Raw genomic sequence first — 20,859 nt, forward strand, 5'->3', positions numbered from 1 at the left:
TCAGAAAGCATTCCCTCTCATTGTTAAGCACCTGAGCCTTCATCATACCTGTCCCCTTTCCTCCACTGACTACTTACTCCACTATACCTATTATAAGCTCCTCTGTAAGCCCAGTCTTTCTTTTGTGCCACACATGGTTCATATCTCATAAAAAGTAGGCTTTCTTTGTATACGCACACATATATTTAAAGGTCAATGGACACTCCTCATAAGGAAGTGTAAGTACGTATTAAAATGAGGTTTATATAACATGTTTGCGGTGATAAATCGGGTTTGCCATATAATAGGGGTTAGAATGATAAGTATGAGTGTGCTGCGGGAGTGTTGAATTAAAGGAACACTGCGTCCCTAATGCTATAGTGTTCTTCTACGCATTTAGTTTAAGACCCCCATGTCTAAATAAAAATGGTTTTGCTCACCTTTTATCACACATCGTGATGCAGTCCCATCAGCCGCTCTGTTCACCTTGCACAACGTCACAGCAACTCTTGTCTCTCATCCAATGGAATGCTCCTCATAGAGGTGCATTGGGGGGGGATAAGCACATGCATGGCCAGTGCTGTGCTCCTCCAATCAAATGGAGGTTAGCTGTGAGTTTGACTCTGTTCTCCTAGAGGAAGCGCCTCTATTGGCTGTCAGGAAGACATTTAATCGTGCAATATTAGCATTGCTGCATCTTCTTACTGGCAATTAAAAAATGGGTCGCAAGAGAATACTGAGAACGGGCAGCAGCTGAAATAGCCTGCCCTTCGGTCGGTCACCGCTCAGTTCTCAAGCTGTTTTTTGCTCATCTTGTGCCATTACAGAGAGAACTTCTCTGAAACATATCAGACTGATCCCACCCATACGGGCAGTCCAGATCCGAAATGCCAGCAAGTTCCCTCTGCACGAGAGACACAGCAACCCCAGACGATCGTTTCAGCCTTGTTAGGCATCATCAGTGAGGCATAGCTGATATCTCCCTAGGCACCTAGAGCAAGGGGTCCACGTCTGGATTATCCCTCCTCACTGATGATGCCTAACAAGGCTGAAACGATCGTCTGGGGTTGCTGTGTCTCTCGTGCAGAGGGAACTTGCTGGCATTTCGGATCTGGACTGCCCGTATGGGTGGGACCAGTCTGATATGTTTCAGAGCAGTTCTCTCTGTAAGGCTTTAGACAAGCAAGCTACCACTGGCCACCAACTGTCAGTAAGGCTTCAGACAAGCAAGCTATCACTGGCCACCAACTGTCAGTAAGGCTTCAGACAAGCAAGCTATCACTGGCCACCAACTGTCAGTAAGGCTTCAGACAAGCAAGCTATCACTGGCCACCAACTGTCAGTAAGGCTTTAGACAAGCAAGCTACCACTGGCCACCAACTGTCAGTAAGGCTTGAGAACGATCTACTGAAGTTCCGCCGGAGCTTAAAAACAGCTTTATTTGCTCAGGCGTACGGGATGACATGAAAATTTTTAACTTGGTCCAAATGCATGTGATTATAATGCTGTTGTTTGCTGGATATTGTTTTGTCTGTTTTTTATTGCTGGTATGCGCATCGAGACCCTATGGGTAATAAGACTGCGTTTCTTAAGAATTTTTAATAAATAAATAAATAAATAAATAATGAGCAGTTATACAGTTGACATAGCAATGGAAATACGTCATTTTGGACATTTTTTTAAGTGGACCGGTCAGCATGCTAACATTGCGATACTTTCATTCTTGATTTTTCTCCGTAAAAAAATATTGAATTGTTAACCCAGACTAGCAGCAAATATAAGAATAAAACACATGCCTTTGCAGGCCCTTCTGGATAATGACACTCTGTGCTTTGTATGCCAGCTTGGGCCATTCATTTTTAGATAAATACTGTATAAACATATAAGAACTACGGTATATTTCTTTTCGTTTCGGTTGTTTAAAGAATATGAGAGGTAGATAGTTTTAAGATGTGTCCATCATGTTGCAAATTGCTGGTTGGCAACTGTCACATAAATTGTTTACAAATTGTAGGCCTCTAAACTAATGCAACACATTTCCTGATGGGTGCACAGCTGTATTGGACTGTAAAACGTTACATTATGTGCTACGGTGCTGTGGATTTAAAGGGACACTATAGGCATCCAGACCACTTCATCTCATTGAAGTGGTCTGGGTGCAGTGTCCCTGTCCCCCTTATCCCTGCAATGTAAAACATTGCCGTTTTTAAAGAAACTGCAATCTTCACTTTGCAGTGCTAAGACTGCCTTTATTGCCTGTCTACCAGACAGCCAATAGAGGGGCTTCCTGTACTTTCAGGGAGTTCGGGTGCTTTGTATGAGAACGTCCAACATCTTCTAAATCCCCATAAAGAGGGATGCTTTCCTATCGGGAGAGCCTAACGCATGAGTAGCCCGACCCAGGGACATGGGCGCTGGTATTCGGTAAGTGACTGAAAGGTTTTTTTTTGTTGTTTTTTTTTTAACCCTGTCATGGAAGGCAGAGGGACACTTTTTATTGTTAGGAAAACATCTTTGTATTTCTAACACTGAAGTGTTCCTTTAATGTATTGTTCTGGCTGTGTTTTTCTTGACTTGTTTTATACGCTCTTTGATAAGATAAAGGAGGTAGGTTCCAGTGACGATCCGTTGTTTTACCTGTTTTTGAAGCATTAGGATAGGACGAATTAGGTAGACTCTTCATGTTAGATTTTATTTATTCTTAATATTTTAAGAGCAATATTTAACATACTCACATTTTAATTTGCTGGCAAATACAAGGCTGCGCGGCTTGCACTGTATGCTATCGGCAAACCAGAAAGTGACTCAACCAGTCATGCTCACTTGTATATCTGTTGCCCTACTTGGCTTATCGTGTAATTACAGCAATAATAAAGGTTTCTGTGAGTTGTATGTGCTTTGATTGTTTAGTAATCACACATAGCATTGTAATGTCCTGATACGTGTATTAAAGAGGAACTGTCAGTTCTGTGGAAGAAACTGTTCCTTCAGCCCAGTAACTGCTATTGCAGCGTTTGCTGGAGTGACGACACAGCAAAAGTAAGTAAAAACAAATAAATGCACTTACCTCTGCCGGATTTCCAAATTGTGGGTGACTTCACGGCTCCATAATGCGTTGGGCCGGTCATGCACCCACAGGCTGTAGTGGTGATTGTTCCAAGAGTGCCCTTGCAGTTTCTCAGTGTAATATGTCAGACTGTTTTATACGGTTTCACAACTTACCAGGGTTGCAGCCACATACCTTGCTTCTGGGATTTTATTTGTGGACAGTCTTGTTGGCTGTATTTACGTGCGTGTGGCGCTCTCCCCTAATGAACGTGGTCCTGTATCAGCTTTGCTTAGCTATTTTGAGACCTCTGGCTTCTCTTGCAGGAGAAGATCAGCTTTAGTGCTGGTGATCAGGGGAACCAATCAAGTTGTCAAATTAAAATGATTTGACCAATTAAACTAAGAGGGTGAAAGGGCCCTCATGGCACCATAACCACTTCATTGTGTTTTAGTGGTTATGGTGCCTGGAGTGTTTACTTAAAGGATCACTATAGTGCCAGGAAAACATACTAGTTTTCCTGGCACTATTGTGCCCTGAGGGTGCCCACGCCCTCAGGGTCCCACTCCCGCCAGGCTGGATGGAGAGGAAGGGGGTAAACACTTACCTTTCTCCACCGCCGGGCTCCCTCGGCGGTGGAGACTCTCCTCCTCCTTTCCCCGTCATCGGCTGAATGCGCGGCAAGAGCCGCGAGCGCATTCAGCCAGTCTCATAGGAAAGCATTATCAATGCTTTCCTATCGATGCTGGCGTCTTCTCACTGTGAAAATCACAGTGAGAAGTGCGGAAGCGCCTCTAGCGGCTGTCAATGCGACAGCCACTAGAGGCTGGATTAACCCTAATGTAAACATAGCAGTTTCTCTGAAACTGCTATGTTTACAGTAGGCAGGGTTATCCCTAGATGGACCTGGCAGCCAGACCACTTCATTAAGCTGAAGTGGTCTGGGTGCCTATAGTGGTCCTTTAATTGCATTACTGTCAACATTTTACAGTGTTGCTATTCATTGTCAGTGCTATTATATAATATTACAGAGAAAGACATCTGCGTTCAGATGTGAGACCAACGTATTTCAATGCATCTGTGAGCAATGAACAAACATTTCTGGGAAAGTATTCTGTCCCTGTGATGAAGGGATACTATGCTAAAATGTGTTTTGTTTTGTTTTTTTGCTCAAAGATGATCTAAAAATAAACATGGTCGTACTAGAACACACAGATTGCATCTTTTTCTTTGAGTTTCTCCCCTCCCTTCCCTGGCTTTCCATCTTCAGTTTAAATTAGTTCCTAATTCGATATCTGTTTTGGTTCATTGTTTTTTGTTTGGTTGGTTGTTGTTTTTTTGTTTGTTTTTTAACATAGTTGCTCAAAATCACTGTGTTAAAGGGACCCTGTAGGCACTGTGACTTATGAATCTCATTGAAGTGGTTATAGTGTCTGGAGTGCGGTGGCACATTCCTTCCGTTCAGTTTTTAATGTTTTAAAGCTAAACGGGAGTCCTCGGCAGCACCATCCCCTCTGTGCTGCTTGGACTAATGAGCGAGCTTTAGCCTGAACAGAAATGGCTGGCTGTGATTGGCTGAGTAAGCTGACTGCTTTCAGCCTATTATACCACCCATTGCTGGTATGAATTGGTATGGTTAGGAGAAAACGATCTCTGCCTCTAACAGGAGCCAGTCTGTGGGTGGCCAGGGACTCTCATTTTGTGGTAAAATTCTCGAAAACGGTGACACACTGACTATAGGGACAGTGCCAGGGTAATCCAAGCACTATAACCAATTCAATGAGATGAAATGGTTATAGTGCTCACCGTGTCCTTTTAAGTATTGAATCAGAAGGTTAATAAAAATTGATTCTTTGGTATGTAACCCCATCATGTGTCTATACCGTTCATGTACCTTATACCACGTCTGTTGCTTTCCCAATGCTTTTGTCTGAAAGCTCTGAGAAACCTTGGCACTGCTCAGATGTCTATTGTAGAGATAAGAGGTCTCCATGGAGCTCTCTCTAAACATTGATCATCTGTTCCAGTGTAATTCAGTTTGTTGTGAGAACACAAGGGAGGAGGCAGAACCCTCCATGTCATCCGCATAAACCAGTACTCCAACTCCATCATTCACTAGGCGTAAATAGCTCGTCTCTTCTTTGGATCTTCACGTCCTACTCGTGCTCTGTGCCTTTCCACCACATTGTCACATAAACAATACTTTGCGACCTTTCGCATATGTGAGCGCGTACAAGAAGCTTTTAGTAATACATTCTATAACTGCCTCCTTTGTTTTGGTGCAATTGTTTTACTTTCTATTGTCCTTTGTAAAAAGAAAAGTCAAAGTCCTAGCTCTGTATTTGATTTTTTTTTCGCCTTTTTAAAGCTTCTTCATTTTTCTTTTTGATAGGACCTCTCTCCAGTTTGGCATTGGATGATATATGTCCTGAGCTTCTTGCTTTTTTTTTTTTTTTTTTATCTCCCTTGTGCCTTGGTCCTCAGATGATAGCATTAGGGTTCATTGGGTCAAACTGTCCCGTTCCCTGCTGACCATCTGTCTTCCTCCATGGGTGTTTGGGGATGGTGAGAGTTTTTGACAAATCTTCATCCCTCTTTCAATACCCTTTCTGTTCCGTTGAGATGTTTTGGAGATCCTGCATGTGATAAACTGTAGGACACCATGCTCCCTCATCTTTTCCAACGCTTCTAATTTTCACACGAGTATATGCTAACTAGAATTTGGTCCAACCAGAGCCGGAACATTGCAATCTGCTCAATTCTCAAAGCAATGAAAAATAAGGCCGTGTTCAAGTATTACATTACAGGACAACTGTCTGTTCAAAACAATGTTTTGATATAATAATTCTTTGAAGTTTTGAAAGGAAATAGTTGTTTTTCAAGCAAAGTATATGTGAACAATAATCACTACCTTTCGGTATATAACAGGAGCCTTCAACCATAAACATGTACCTTATTCAGACAGTGTTTGAAAACCCACAGTTAGTCTCTATGGTCTTCCTTGCTTCACTCCCTGCACAGAAGCAAGGTGCATGTATATGGCTGAGGAATGGGTTGTTTAATACATCACGGCTTGTGGAGTTAATAAATATAGGTTCATTCATAAAGTGAACCTAACTTCCCAAAAACCAAGCACTCCTAATTAGCCTTTTACGGGGTAACATTTCTTTGTTGCATTCTTTATATTTTCTGAATGACGAGATTACTTTCTTGGGTATTAAGATACCTAAAAATAATGATTCGTTGTTAAGTTGAATTTTAGAAAAAAAAAATAATCAAAAATACAATATGATCTTTTAAAGTGGAGGCATTACAAGATCTCATGCCTTGGAAGTAAGATGGTGGGTTGGCTTACCGTGCATTTGCAAGTATTGTAAGTCTTCTATCGTAATTACGTCTTCATCCCTGCCTTGGGAGGGTATAGAGGATGCTCAGATTTCCCCAATGTGTATGGAGACATTTAGCATTCCCACATCTTAAAAATGGGAATTTCAAAAAATATTTGCAAATCCGCCACTCTTTGATGGAAAATGTCCATGCAAAACTTGATGGAAGGATAATTGGATTTAAAAAAAAAAAAATAGTTTTCAAGTGACAGATCCATGGTCTTTTTTTTTTTTCCCTAGCATTGCCCCTGATTGTTATCATGGGAGTTGTAGTCCTCCTATTGTTAGAGAGCTACCTGCTACTTACCCCTGATCTAAGGATGACTAGGTCTTCTGACAGTCAAGGTTTTGTGATTTTGAAGGAGGTTTCTTAGCGATCTGTATGTCTTCACAAGATTAAAAGAAACAGATGACCTAAAGAACTCTAGGTCCAGTTTGGGGCTTTTCTTTTGTGCCATAGTCATTCAGCTTGTTGTTTGTCAGGTGTTCTCCGTGATCTGTCTATAGCATCTCTTTGACCGCACAGATTATTCTCTCTTGCCCACATGTGCTCTGCCACCCTGTTGGTTACCTATGTTTGGCCATTCTGAATCATCTTCTGCAGCACTTTCATTTTGGGTTAACTTCTGATTCTCTGAACGAAGCACGGCTGTATTCAATGCTAATAGAATTTTAAGCAGTTCTCTGCTATTGACCCTTCCTGTATACACCAACGTCCATTCACAATACTCCCTTGTAGTCATACCTCCGCCTGCCTGACTCTCCTTCTCACTTATGCTTCTCCTACTTTCTTTCTGTATCTCACTAGAAGAGGACTGACATGCCAAATGTGTATGTAACCTGTTTGAAATGCTGTCTGTGTTGAATTTATCTTGCATATGAGAAGACCACCTCGCCCTCCTAGCTTGTGGAATTCATTGTCATGGTTGCAGTTTGACTTTGCATCACAAACATTTATGTCGCCGGCCCCGTCAATCAGCAAATGTACCGTATTTGTGTTCGAGATGGCCACTTGTTAACGAGCAGTTATTTTGCCTCATATAAATATTTCATACATACAATAAGCCCAACTGAGATATTTTCATTTTGAATTTTGGCGTGGAAAAGGAAGTCCTAGGGATACATGTTAAGATGACTTCTTTGGTATATAGTGAGGCAGAATACCCAGTAACATTCCTTTCTAGGTTTCTTAAGGGGTTTTTATAAATGTGTTTTTATTATTTTGTGTGATTTTCACACGTAAAGATTTTTGGCGTTAACGTGTAATTGATGGCAGTCATTTTGTTGGTTACCATTGGCTGTAAATAAATTATCTTAGACATTTGTTAAGTTGTTGTTTTTTTGTTTTGTTTTTTTTTCTTTTATGAAGATTTTGAGTTTTAACTTCTGTCACTTTCACCAGTTTTCCTCACTTTTCCATTATTTTCTCTTTTGTTCTTGCAGGCTGCAACTAAATTTCCCTCCTATCGTGGTGGTGGCCAGACACTTGACATTTGGGACTTTTCTCTAGTGGCATACCAAAGGTGCGGGCAGCGAAGGGGGACAAGCCCTTCTCTTTGTGTGGCCTCCACAGGGAAGTTGAAACCACCATGGAGGCCATAGCGAAATATGACTTCAAAGCCACTGCGGACGATGAACTGAGCTTCAAACGAGGGGACATTCTGAAGGTGAGTGAAATCTTTCTCTGAGAAATTTGCCAAGCTTGGTATGTAGAACTGTTGGTAACTTTTTAAAGAATATTGGAAAAATTACAAACACAAAGTTACTGTAAATATAACAGTCAAGACAGCCTCTGTGGCCCAGTGGCTTATCAGATTGGCAATATCTGGCTCTGAATTATTATAAGCATATAAGCTTAGTGTGCAAACTCAGGATGGAACCGGTGCTCCTTATTGAAGGTAATAATGTGGGTTAAAAGACCATTAAAGGCCCCCAGACCAATTCTAGTATGGGACTAGGACACTATAGCATTATTAACGCCATAATGTTCTTTTAAGTAGCCTAAGGCATGCACAGTTAAAGGAACATTTCAATGCCCAAACACAATTTTTTTTTAGAAATGTCAGTCTGCATATGAGATTTAAAGGGAAAAATAAAATGCTATTTAATAGATATACCTCCAATTAAAACATGCATGCATTTAATAATGCTTTTTTTTTATTGAAGGTATATTGAAAAACAGCTAGCAAAAGCTTCAGGTCTCTTGTCTGAAGCCTTTGCAAGCCCTCCCCTTCTAACCCCTACCATACTTTTTGTGACCGTCCAATCACAGACTTCCCAGTGCAGCTCAATGAGAAGTCTTTGCAAGGCAGGAGCTCTGAGCAGTTGCCTGACTTTTGAGTTCAGCTCCACCGAGCTAAAGAACCAGCAAGTAACAGGACCAGTTGTCTTGACAGCTGATGGGGGTGTAACTTGGTTCATTTATAAAAGTTCCAATTTCTGTTGAAATCTGTACTTTTTCACAAAATAAAATATGAGGACACTCTTACACATAAGCGTTTCAGCAAGCCAAGTGCTTTAGGGTTTGGAGTGTCCCATTTAAAAAAAAAAGGATTCAATTATAATTTTTTTGGGGGAAAACCACAAGTTACAGTTCATGGTGAAGTAATTTAATTTATAATAAATGATAATGAAGATTACTATTATGAATCACTAGAAAAAGATGGATTTTGAAAAAAAGAAAGTGTTCTTTGTTTGTTTGTTTTGTTTTTTAATCTTTAAATAATTTAATGCTCTGGGCTTTCGCCTTATTGCTGTAGAGAAAGCAGAGATCTGAATTGCTCTGTGTCACATAGAGAAGTAGACCAGGAGCTTCCTCAGGATAGTCTGGGTTGCTTTTCTAACATATATATTGGCATACGTTGGACGGGAGACTCCATTCCAGGCACCAATTCCAATGTTTACAATGGCAACTTTCAAAAATAAGATTAGGTTGGATGTATGCATGCTTTACTCATAACAGGAAAAAAAAAGTGTTTTGTTTTTTTCTGATGTGTGTGCGCCTCTGATTGTTCAGTTAGGAGGCAAGCGTCAGCAAAAAAAGTGTTCTGATCTCGCCATATGATCTATCATAGTATGATTCATCGTGAATTAATTTAGTAGGCTTAGTATAGTCTAGTATCTAAAACTGTCTGAACATGTATTAAAGGAAGACTTTTCACAAAAGGGCTCAAGCATTATGTAATTTTTAAAGAAATTTTAAATACGTGTTCGGAGTATTTGATATTTTACACTTTATTTAAAATTTCTTGTATTACTCTTTTTAAAAAAAAAATACCTGTCTTCTCTAATTATCAATCTGAATTTGTAAACCATTGATTTATTTACCACTTGATACAGCACTTAATTACTGTAGCACATTGTAATGTCTATGGTGCTATAAGTATTAAGGGCCATCCTGTTTGCTTTCCCCAGGTCTCATAGTTTAATCCCTTCTTCATCGAACTACACATCTGCATAATCGGGTGTGCTTTCCTGCACCTGGGACGGCAGTAGTAAGGTGGGGGTGCCTGTTGACTTTTGGCACTATAACCACTACAATGAGCTATAGTGTGAATAATGTGCTTAGAACAGTGTTACAAACTGGTGAATCATATAGAGAGGGTGGTCTTTTTTTTTTCCCCTTTCTCTCTCTCTCTCTTTATCTATCTTCAAAGCAAACACGAAGAAAGACAATTTCCTCCCACTTCCCCCTCTACTCATCAACTTTTAGTTTTTTTTGCTGCCATGTTTTACGTGTAATTCTTATTTTTTTTGTATTGTGTGCCTAGTTTCATTTGTCCAATTACCAAGGGGAGAACCGTGTCACATTATATTGGTTGTGTCATTGCACAGTGACGGTGGGTTCTTCAGAAATGTGTGGTTTTTTTTCTTTTTTTTTCTTTTGAGGAGATGAGTTTAGATGGACTTCTTACGGGTTGGAAGGGAGGGAGAGGGCTGGAATCTCCTTTTGCATGCTTTGAATACTTAGGCGAGTGATAAATGCACCATGTGCTGTACGAGCCATAACACTGGCAACTGTACGATAAGGGACTCTTAAAGAGAAAGTGTGAAATCTAGTGTAAAGACTGTTATCTGTACAAGTCACACTTGGACGCAATTGCGTAAACAGACAGTGGCTTTATGGCCATACTTTTCTGCTAGCGTATGTGAGAGGAGGAAAATAAACCCGGAGCGTCACCAATAATAATATGCCAAGTCACTGCTCATCATTGTTTTGTCTGTTAAGTTATTGTTGCCGGCGACTAGGTTTTCAATTTCTATTTTGGTTGCCTGTGCCGTCGGTGTTGATGTTGCTGAATTCTTGATTGACGTACAAAGCTGCCATTTGGATATTGCATATTTGTAGTACAGTACGAAGGCTATACAAGCTTCTGATCATTGTCAAAGAGTACGTAGTGCAATTGTGGTTTTTACAATCTCCATGAAGGACCTGCTCTATCCTGTGCACACCTCTCTGACCACAATAGTAATATGCTTCATGAGCACATTGTATCCTGTTCTCGTATCATGGTTGTGCACGCTGTCATACGCTATGTGTGTGTGTGTGTGTGTTGCAGATGCATATTTTTTTTATTATCAAATTATTATTATTTGTTTGGTCACAGGGAGGTGACAAATCCCATATAGAACTATAAACTTCCATTTCTCCTTTTGAAACTTTTTTATTTTCATTTTTTTTTAATTTGCAGTATTTACGGTTGTCTGTAAACTCTAACTGAGCTGAACATATTTTTTTGTTTTTCCGTTTTGTTTTATTGGACTGGTAATAGAGGAGGAGTGCAGCGGCGCACACACAAATGGTGGCTTTAGAGAAGAAAAAGCACAATCACATACTGGTATACAGCAGGGTACACTAGGGGTGCATACAGGAAAAGACTCGCAAAGACTGAGAAAGATAGATTCAGTCCTTGTCTGATTTCATATCTGCATTTTTACTTGCCTCCAGATTTCTACGTCAGCTGCTGTTGAACTACGCCAACCCTTGGCAACACCACTTACTTCATGTTTGTGCACTGTAAAGAAAGCATAAAACATTGTGTTAAAGCACAACCATACTGGGCAAGATTTCCTCTATTCCAAGTCCGTTCCCCTTCTCTAATCTTCATGCCGGGCAGCAGTCATTGATGGATCCATTCTCAAATGACCTACCTCAAATCTGCACTCTCTTTCCAAAAATCTACATATTGTTATTGTTACCTATCAGTCCTTAAATTCTTTATCCCTATTTTTCCCATCTTCAATACACCCCCTGCAAATTGGTTTCTAGATAATGGAGAGTCCGATACGCCCACTCACACATGGACCTTATTAATGTAACCTCGTTTATCTTGTTTTGTTATCTTGTCAGGGGTTGACCCACCAGGAAACTTCACACAATTTATGATCATTGCTTGAATCAATAACATGTTCCTTATCAGTAAAGTTTGCAGGCCACTCCTTTTTCTGAAAACTCGTTTATGCTTCTACTGATCCTGCCAAAGTAATAATTGGATAGCTAGAAATAAATCACTATGGCAATTAATTATGGACTTTGATACATTCGACGGTGTTAGGTGGAGCTTGCTTGGCATTCCCTATATCTATGATGTGAAAGCTATAAATTATTTTAAAAAAAAAAATGAAAATGTTGTGTCTTGGCAGGTTTTGAATGAAGAATGCGACCAGAACTGGTACAAAGCTGAGCTCAATGGAAAGGATGGATTTATTCCTAAAAACTACATAGAGATGAAGCCACATCCGTAAGTATCATCAGCTCTACAATGGAACCTCCGAAATCTGTATTATACCCTCCCCTACTGCATTTACTCCGTCTAATGTCTCCATTTGTTGGTTCTACGTTTAAGATTAGCATTCTACTGACTGCTTCCATTTTGTGTCTACTACTACCTTTTCCTCTACCTTGGATTTTAATCCTTATTCTGTTCACCCTATTTTCCTCATCCCCTTGCTGTGAACCAGTGCCTGTCTTTGGAGATTTCTAGCGTATTTATTCCATTAAATAATTCTGATGTATTTATTATTGTGTTGGTGGCACAGCTTGTGAGCAGACCCTGTGCGTAAACTCACAATTCCATAGTTTTTGAGTCATTTGACTCTGTTTGAAGCAGCAGTCAGACCCCTACCTGGAAAGGAAAGGGCTCCACCTATCACGTCTGATAGTATCCCATAAATATCTGTCCCGCACGATTTTATAGAATAATTATTGAATCCTCCACCTGCAGTTCCACTCATCACACAGGATGATTTTAACTGCTCAATGAACTGATAATTGCCATATTATACTGCCTGGCAAACAGTTTAGTGATCTGGGGTTTGTGCAGCCCATGGCTTTGCCACCAACCGTGTGTGTGTGTGTGTGTGTGTGTGTGTGTGTGTGTGTGTGTGTGTGTGTTTGGCCAAAGCTCTATCTGGGGATGAGAGCCATCCTTCCTAATGGTTGGACAAAAGTGACCAATCAAAGGAAGTAGTGAAAACAACGTTTGTTGTTATAAGCCACTCTGTGCAATGATAATAGGGAAAATCAGACAATAGTTCTTCTCAGAAGAGTGAAATTATAAACGGATCAGTCATAACATTAAAACCACCTGCCTAATATCGTGTAGATTCCCTATCAAAACAGCTCTGATTCATTGAGGCATGGACTCCACAAGACCTCTGAATGTGTCCTGTGGTATCTGGCACAGCAGATCCTTTAAGTCCTGCAAGTTGTGAGGTGGGGCCTCCATGGATTGAATTTGTTGTTCCAGCACATTCCACAGGTGCTCAATCGGATTGAGATCTGGAAATTTGGAGGCCTAGGTAACATTTAGAACTCTTTTTTTTTTTTTTTTTTTTTTTAAACCATTCCTGAATAATTTTTGTAGTGTGTCAGGGTGCCTTATCCTTCTGAAAGAGGCCACTGCCATTAGGTAACACAGTCGCCGTGAAGGGATGCATGTTGTCTGCAACAATCTGTAGGTAGGTGGTACGTGTCAAAGTAACACCCGCATGAATGCCAGGACCCAAGGTTTCCCAGCAGAGCATTGCCCAGAGCATAACACTGCCTCTGCTGGCCTGACTTCTGCCCCTAGTGCGTTCTGCTGCCGTCGCCAGGTAACTAACAAACACGCACCCGGCCATCCACCTGATCTAAAAGAAAACGTGATTCATCAGACCAGGCAACCTTCTTCTATTGCTCCATGGTCCAGTTTTGATGCTCACATTCCCATTGACTGCGCTTTCAGTGGTAAACGGGTCGTTATGGGCACTCCGATCGGTCTGCAGCAATGCACCCCAGATGCAGCAAACTGCAATGCACTGTGGGTTCTTACACCTTTCTATCATGGCCAGCATTAAGCTCTTCTGTGTGCACGTGCACCAATGAGCCTTGGGCGCCCATGATTGAGACCAAGATTAGCATATCCACAAACTGGGATTGTACCGTCCAAGCGCTTATACCTGGTGCTGATTACAAGCTCCAGAAGATTGTAAGTGCGTTTCCTTACTTGTATTTATAATCACCAGCATCAACAATACTACACCACATTCAGGTTTTTTTTGTCCTCTTGTTTTGCATATCGCTCCATCTTTATTTAAGTTGAGGACATTTGTGAAGGCGCTGCTTCCCTGCATTCCCTTTCTATATCTACCAATGGCCTGACGTAAGAGACTCTGGTTTGGGAAGTCTGAGCTGCCACATAGACGTTGAACAAGCGCTAGAAATCCCATGTTTTTATTTACTAACCACTGCATACCAGGATCACCCCTCAAGACTTTGCCGTTTTGGAGTTGCTCTGGGACAAGGGTCAGTCAGATTGCTAGCCCATTTTTCCTGCTTCCAACATGTAAAATTCAAGAACTGGCTGTTCACTTGTTGCCTAACATATCCCACCCCTTGACGGGTGCCATTGTAAGAATATAATGTGTGTTATCACTGCACCTGTCAGTGGTTTTAATGTTGTGACTGATCATTGTATATGTCAGAATGGATATATAAAGAGATTATTTTGTTTTATACAAATGCAAAAGTTCATTTATTTATTTATTTTTTAAATTAACTATTTAACCAGGTTCTTATTTTAATTGTCACAGATCTGTGTTAACCACACTTTCTTTTGTGTCTTGCTTTTTCCTTTTCCTGATATCGTATTGCCACAGGTGGTTTTTTGGAAAGATACCACGTGCCAAAGCAGAGGAGATGCTCGGTAAACAGAGACATGATGGTGCCTTTTTAATCCGGGAAAGTGAAAGTGCGCCTGGGGACTTCTCGCTATCTGTCAAGTGAGTTCTAGCCGGAATGTTTTTCTTATCTCCATGCTTATTCTCCACCTCTGGTGGATACAATATTATCTCTTACTGAGAACTAAGTGGCAGAAAATGCTGATGGGTAATGAAACGTGCATAGCTTGTTAGGCCCAAGTGAAACTTCTTCGTACTCTTTCATAGATTCGGTAATGATGTACAGCACTTCAAAGTTCTGAGAGATGGGGCAGGAAAATACTTCCTATGGGTTGTAAAGTTCAACTCCCTGAATGAATTAGTGGATTACCATCGGTCTACGTCTGTATCCCGGAACCAGCAGATCTTCTTGCGTGACATCGAGCAGGTGCCACAGGTACACGGGGGAGAAAGAGCAACGAATTTACCACAGGTATATAGAGGGGTGGGACAGCAGGAGAGCCCTGTATCTGTAATTCAAGACTTTTTTTTTTTCTTCAAATTTCCCTCATCTATACTGTAGCCTTATAATTTACAGATTCTCTGAAAGAAGGTTTTATCACCATCTTATCTTTCTGTTTGCTTATACATAATATTCTTTATGACTTGTGTGTACCTTCCAGCCACTCGGTGGCATTATACTATGCGTATGTGCACTGTATAGGCTACACTGCTGTGATTCAGATAATTTTTAGTAGATTAAAAACGACTAACTGATCTCTGAACTTTCATTTTCCCAGCAACCTACGTTTGTGCAGGCACTGTTTGACTTTGACCCCCAAGAAGATGGGGAACTTGGATTTCGACGAGGAGACTTCATCCAGGTGGTGGACAACTCAGATCCAAACTGGTGGAAGGGAACGTGCCATGGGCAGACCGGCATGTTCCCACGCAATTATGTGACACCCGTCAACCGTAACCTGTAACTAGAGCCTGCGAGGGACTGGCAGCCAAGAAGGAGCACAGGCAGACTGACCCGGGAGAGTGTATGGACTGATTTATTTGGAGACCAGGGTGGTGTTCAGTATGAATTAATATAGAGAAGTATGGACTGATTAACTGACCATGTGAGCAAAGACGTATTATTGACAAACAGGACCACCAGAGGACAGGGTTAGGGTGGACATATTGACATGTAGATGCACTGACAGACTGGTTGGATAACAAAGTCAGACCCAAGATTTGTCAAAGAGGGGTCAGGCGGGTTGGCTCTATCACAGGTAATTAGTTTGCTAGTTTTGTTAAGTTACTGACCAATTCAACTGCAGCATGACATAAGGGGAGGGAGACTTATATGCAAACTTGTAGACTGACCTGCAGAAACAGCTGTGAACACCCCCTGGTTCATATTATGACGAGGCCTCCCAGGAGTCTGGCTGTGCTTAATGCATTTGCTTCATCTTTTTGAGGGGAAGGGAAGAACACTTGGCTCAGAATGGAACTTTATATTGGGGTGGGAAGGGTTGAGGTTCTGGCAGGCTCAGTGGGAGGGGGGAGAAATTATGGATGTTTTGATTTAGAATGCCAAAACTTACCTTTAAATTAAAAACCCAAAACAAGAGACTTTTTTTAATTAACAAATTCCCTTCACTGCTGCTGTTCCTTCCCCAATTTTAGCTCCTGCTTCACTCCTCTTCTGTCGTATCATGCATGTGTGTTAGCAGCGCACTGAATACAAAACGCACCTGTAAAATAAAATGTGCAGAATTGAGAGCTGCCATTTTCAGTCATTTTCTCTCTATGCAATTCTGGGGCTACTGGCATACAGATTAGTAAATACCACCGCTTCTCGGGACAGATCCAAGGATTTTCTCAACTTGAACGAGGATGCTTGAGCGTAAGTCAGATGGCTGCCATGCCTGGTCATCATTCTCGCTGTTCAGCTGATCCGCACCAGCTAGCATTATTTATACGATATGATAATCTTCAACATCTCCACTGAAAGGGGTAGCATGTTATACCTAATCTGAGCAAACATTGGTAGATCACGTCTGTTGTAGAGGTACTAGAAGCAAGGTCTACATTTCTGAAATTGTTAGAAGAGAAATGACACTGCTAATCTTGAGAAAGTACATTATAAGGGTCTAAAATTTAAATAATGTAAGTGTACTCTGACACTGAAGGGGTTAAACATTTTTTTTTTTTTTTCTTCTTCTTCCTCTTCCTTAAAGACTTACTTGACTATTAAGTCCTGCACGAGACGGGAAAACTTGTCTAACCTACCTAGTTTGCTCAGACTTATTTTTTACGTCCAGTGTCTCTTTTTAACCCTTAATCTTCAGTGGAGGTGAGTTCTGTTCAAGGCTAATGATCCAGGGCAGATCTTTTATCCTTTAGACCACAGCAAAGTACAAATTCTGCCACTTTACAGTATCGCTTCAAAGTATTTCACTTGTCAAGATTCTTTCTAAACACTTTGGAATGTTTTGCTTGGAAAAAAAAAAGTATTACAATGTCCTCTGTACAGCTTTCAGCCTTATATTTGCATAATTGGAGCTCGACCATTTTGCAGTATGTATTTAACCTCTTCAGAGACCTATTGACTTTAGACAGGAGTCTAGGCCTTCAAGGTTTAGTTATTCAGTGCTGTTAATGTTATGGATTTATGCTGAGAAGAAAAAAAAAAAAAAGGTTTGGTTCCCTAATTTTTCACATTTTGAAAGGGGTTCCTTGCAATGGTAACACAATTCCCGCAGTGTAACAGCACCGGCATGTGCTCTGTTTCTGCTCCTTTTTGCCCCTCTGTGTCTCGGTTCATCTATGTCCACTTCCTTCAGGTCTATGTGAATGGGCTAGGAACGCACTGGGACCATATGATTGTGTATTTGAGGGTTTGTGTATATCCTGCAACCTTGCAGATCGATAACTTGTGTGTGTATATAAAAAAAAAAAAATCAAATCAGTGTTTAAATAATTAAGAACAGCTTCTGTATTTAATCTTCCAATACAGCATTTGCTAGATAGATAATAACTGTGAATAATAAAAATCATGTGTATTCTTCACTTGACTTTTAGTGACCTCATTTCATTTGTACGTTACAAAGATCGCCCTGCAAAGCATTTTGTGTTCCCAAAGATTAGAACATTCTGTTAAAATAATATGATTTACGTGACAATTTCCTGCCTGTGGATGTAGGATTCTGGATGGTGTATTCAATTAAAAGCGACACTGTCACGCCAAACTTAACCTTTTCGTATTGTTTCCTCTTCTCTTCCTGTCTCAGAATCAGTTCTTCTTTTCTTTATTTCTGATCGTTTTTTTTTTGGTTTTTTTTTATTTATATATATAATACGACGTAGGGACTACTTTGTCTTTTATGTATTTTTCCTACACTTGACTTTCTTTGACCATTTCCTGTGTCAAGAAGAAGGGCGAGTACATTCTCTGACACAGGAAATGGAGCAGACTTAAGCTCCTCCTTTGGTCAAAAAAAAGTAAAGTGTAGCAAAAATATATAAGATAAAGTAGTTCCCTACATTATCTTATGTTTTAAAGAAAACTAGAACAGAATTAAAGAAAAGAGCAGATTCTGAGAGAGGAAGACAAGGGGAAACGATGGGGCAAAGGTAACAGTGACAGTGCTGCTTTAAAACTCGAACCATAGATCCATCACTTGGTATGGTAGTTAATCCGACAGGCTACTGTAGTGTTTTACTGATGGGTATATACGTAAGCCATCTAAGGGAATTGATTGATTGCATGCTTAGGTTGCACATGGGATGGGTACAGTGTTTAGGCTATGCTCGTTTGACTAACGGGTTTATTCACTAATACAATTAATTAATAAAGTAAGTAACAAGATGATGCTAATATAGCCAAGTCCGAATCATTCATTAACGCCTTTAACCCCTTAAGGACCAAACTTCTGGAATAAAAGGGAATCATGACATGTCACACATGTCATGTGTCCTTAAGGGGTTAAACTCTGCACTTTTGGACGCAATTTAGCAATTTCCTTGTCACTTTGCCATAATTTATTGTCCATTGGCAAATTAAAATCCAATCCAGATTGCAAAATTGCGGTTGGAATAACCAAGCTAGAACCATAGTGAAATTCGAGAACATCCCCTGAACATCTATCTTTGTTTTTCTATTCAGATTTTTTCGGTACTAGCCAGAGATTAGCATTTTTTTTTTTCAGTGCTGCTATGGTCTATTTCAGGCATAGACAACCTTCGGCACTCCAGGTGTTTTGGACTACACCTACCATGATACTTTGCCAGCATTATGGGTGTAAGAGCATTATGGGGGATGTAGTCCACAACATCTGGAGTGCCGAAGGTTGCCTATCCCACACTATAAATATATGCATTACTGTCAGCTTGTTTTCATTTTGAAAGTATCAAAACCGTAACATTTTGAACACCTGTTTCGGACTTCATTTTTGGGGGGATATTTTTATTTTATGCTAAAGCAGTCTAGAATGGTGTCCAACCTATTAGGATTACAAACTATTTTGGGGGTTGTTTGCAATAGATGGAAAGTCAATTGAGGGAAGAGTTGATGCTGGAAAAAACTTGAGATTAGTTTGGTAGAATTTTTCACCATGGGTTGAATATGGTTAAGCTTAAATAAAATAGAGTAAATGTTATTTAGGGACAAAGAGCTGGATTAACCATATCATTGAATGTGGGGGGAAATAGGAAAGCGCAGTTATATTTAGCAGAAGTGCAGTAAACTTGGGATGTCTGGGGTACTTTGATCTTATCAAACTGGGGTGTGTGCTGGAGGTGACAAAGAATAACCAACAGTTGAGGCAAGATGTGTAGATGGAAAACTGGGCAAAAACTGAGCCTTGAGCTTCTACAATGAGGTGTGCTAGTGGAAAGAAGCAGGTTCCAGAAAAGGAAAATGTTATTATCTGCGGGGTGATTAGAACCTGGAGCTAGCAGTCTCACAATTACAGCAAAATCCAAAGCATTTTCAGAAGAAGTGGTATTCCGATATATCATAAACAGCAGAATGATCAAGGAAGATATAATACGTGAGGCCTTGTGGTTTATTTGTACCCAATATTATTTGCTATTTTGATGAGCGCTTGTGTCGTGTTGGTGGAATGATGGTGGCCCGTGCAAAGTTGCATGGGGCCAAGTGGGGAGGTGGAAGTTTGTTGTTAGATGGGAAGAGCAGAGACCTACAGCTAGTGTTAAGAGTAAGAGTACCCCATTCAGTAGCGCAGAAGCACATTTAAAAGCGGTGGGAATTTGAGTAACTGTTTATGGAAACCCTCTTCCTTTTATGCTATACCAGAATACAGGGAGTGCAGAATTATTAGGCAAGTTGTATTTTTGAGGATTTTATTATTGAACAACAACCATGTTCTCAATGAACCCAAAAAACTCATTAATATCAAAGCTGAATATTTTTTGAAGTAGTTTTTAGTTTGTTTTTAGTTTTAGCTATTTTAGGGGGATATCTGTGTGTGCAGGTGGCTATTACTGTGCATAATTATTAGGCAACTTAACAAAAAACAAATATATACCCATTTCAATTATTTATTTTTACCAGTGAAACCAATATAACATCTCAACATTCACAAATATACATTTCTGACATTCAAAAACAAATCAGTGACCAATATAGCCATCTTTCTTTGCAAGGACACTCAAAAGCCTGCCATCCATGGATTCTGTCAGTGTTTTGATCTGTTCACCATCAACATTGCGTGCAGAAGCAACCACAGCCTCCCAGACACTGTTCAGAGAGGTGTACTGTTTTCCCTCCTTGTAAATCTCACATTTGATGATGGACCACAGGTTCTCAATGGGGTTCAGATCAGGTGAACAAGGAGGCCATGTCATTAGATTTTCTTCTTTTATACCCTTTCTTGCCAGCCACGCTGTGGAGTACTTGGACACGTGTGATGGAGCATTGTCCTGCATGAAAATCATGTTTTTCTTGAAGGATGCAGACTTCTTCCTGTACCACTGCTTGAAGAAGGTGTCTTCCAGTAGGACTGGGAGTTGAGCTTGACTCCATCCTCAACCCGAAAAGGCCCCACAAGCTCATCTTTGATGATACCAGCCCAAACCAGTACTCCACCTCCACCTTGCTGGCGTCTGAGTCGGACTGGAGCTCTCTGCCCTTTACCAATCCAGCCACGGGCCCATCAAGACTCACTGTCATTTCATCAGTCCATAAAACCTTAGAAAAATCAGTCTTGAGATATTCCTTGGCCCAGTCTTGACGTTTCAGCTTGTGTGTCTTGTTCAGTGGTGGTCGTCTTTCAGCCTTTCTTACCTTGGCCA

At 40.6% G+C, this 20,859-nt stretch overlaps 1 protein-coding gene across 2 annotated transcripts in view; it reads left to right on the plus strand.

The window, feature by feature from the left end:
* Window positions 1–17,613, plus strand: part of GRB2 (growth factor receptor bound protein 2) — a 35,985-nt gene extending 18,372 nt beyond the window's left edge. The window contains exons 2-6 of one of the 2 annotated variants that reach the window (XM_063459142.1): window positions 7,855–8,078; window positions 12,055–12,152; window positions 14,551–14,673; window positions 14,839–15,043; window positions 15,351–17,613. In XM_063459142.1, coding sequence (XP_063315212.1) covers window positions 8,001–8,078; window positions 12,055–12,152; window positions 14,551–14,673; window positions 14,839–15,043; window positions 15,351–15,536 — 690 coding nt within the window. In that variant the 5' untranslated portion in view covers window positions 7,855–8,000 and the 3' untranslated portion in view covers window positions 15,537–17,613. The remainder of the gene's footprint in view (window positions 1–7,854; window positions 8,079–12,054; window positions 12,153–14,550; window positions 14,674–14,838; window positions 15,044–15,350) is intronic. The other variant, XM_063459143.1, reaches the window with a different exon arrangement.
* The last annotated feature ends 3,246 nt before the right edge of the window (window positions 17,614–20,859 follow it).

Source organism: Pelobates fuscus, chromosome 6 (assembly GCF_036172605.1).
Source record: "Pelobates fuscus isolate aPelFus1 chromosome 6, aPelFus1.pri, whole genome shotgun sequence".
Lineage (NCBI taxonomy): Eukaryota > Metazoa > Chordata > Amphibia > Anura > Pelobatidae > Pelobates > Pelobates fuscus.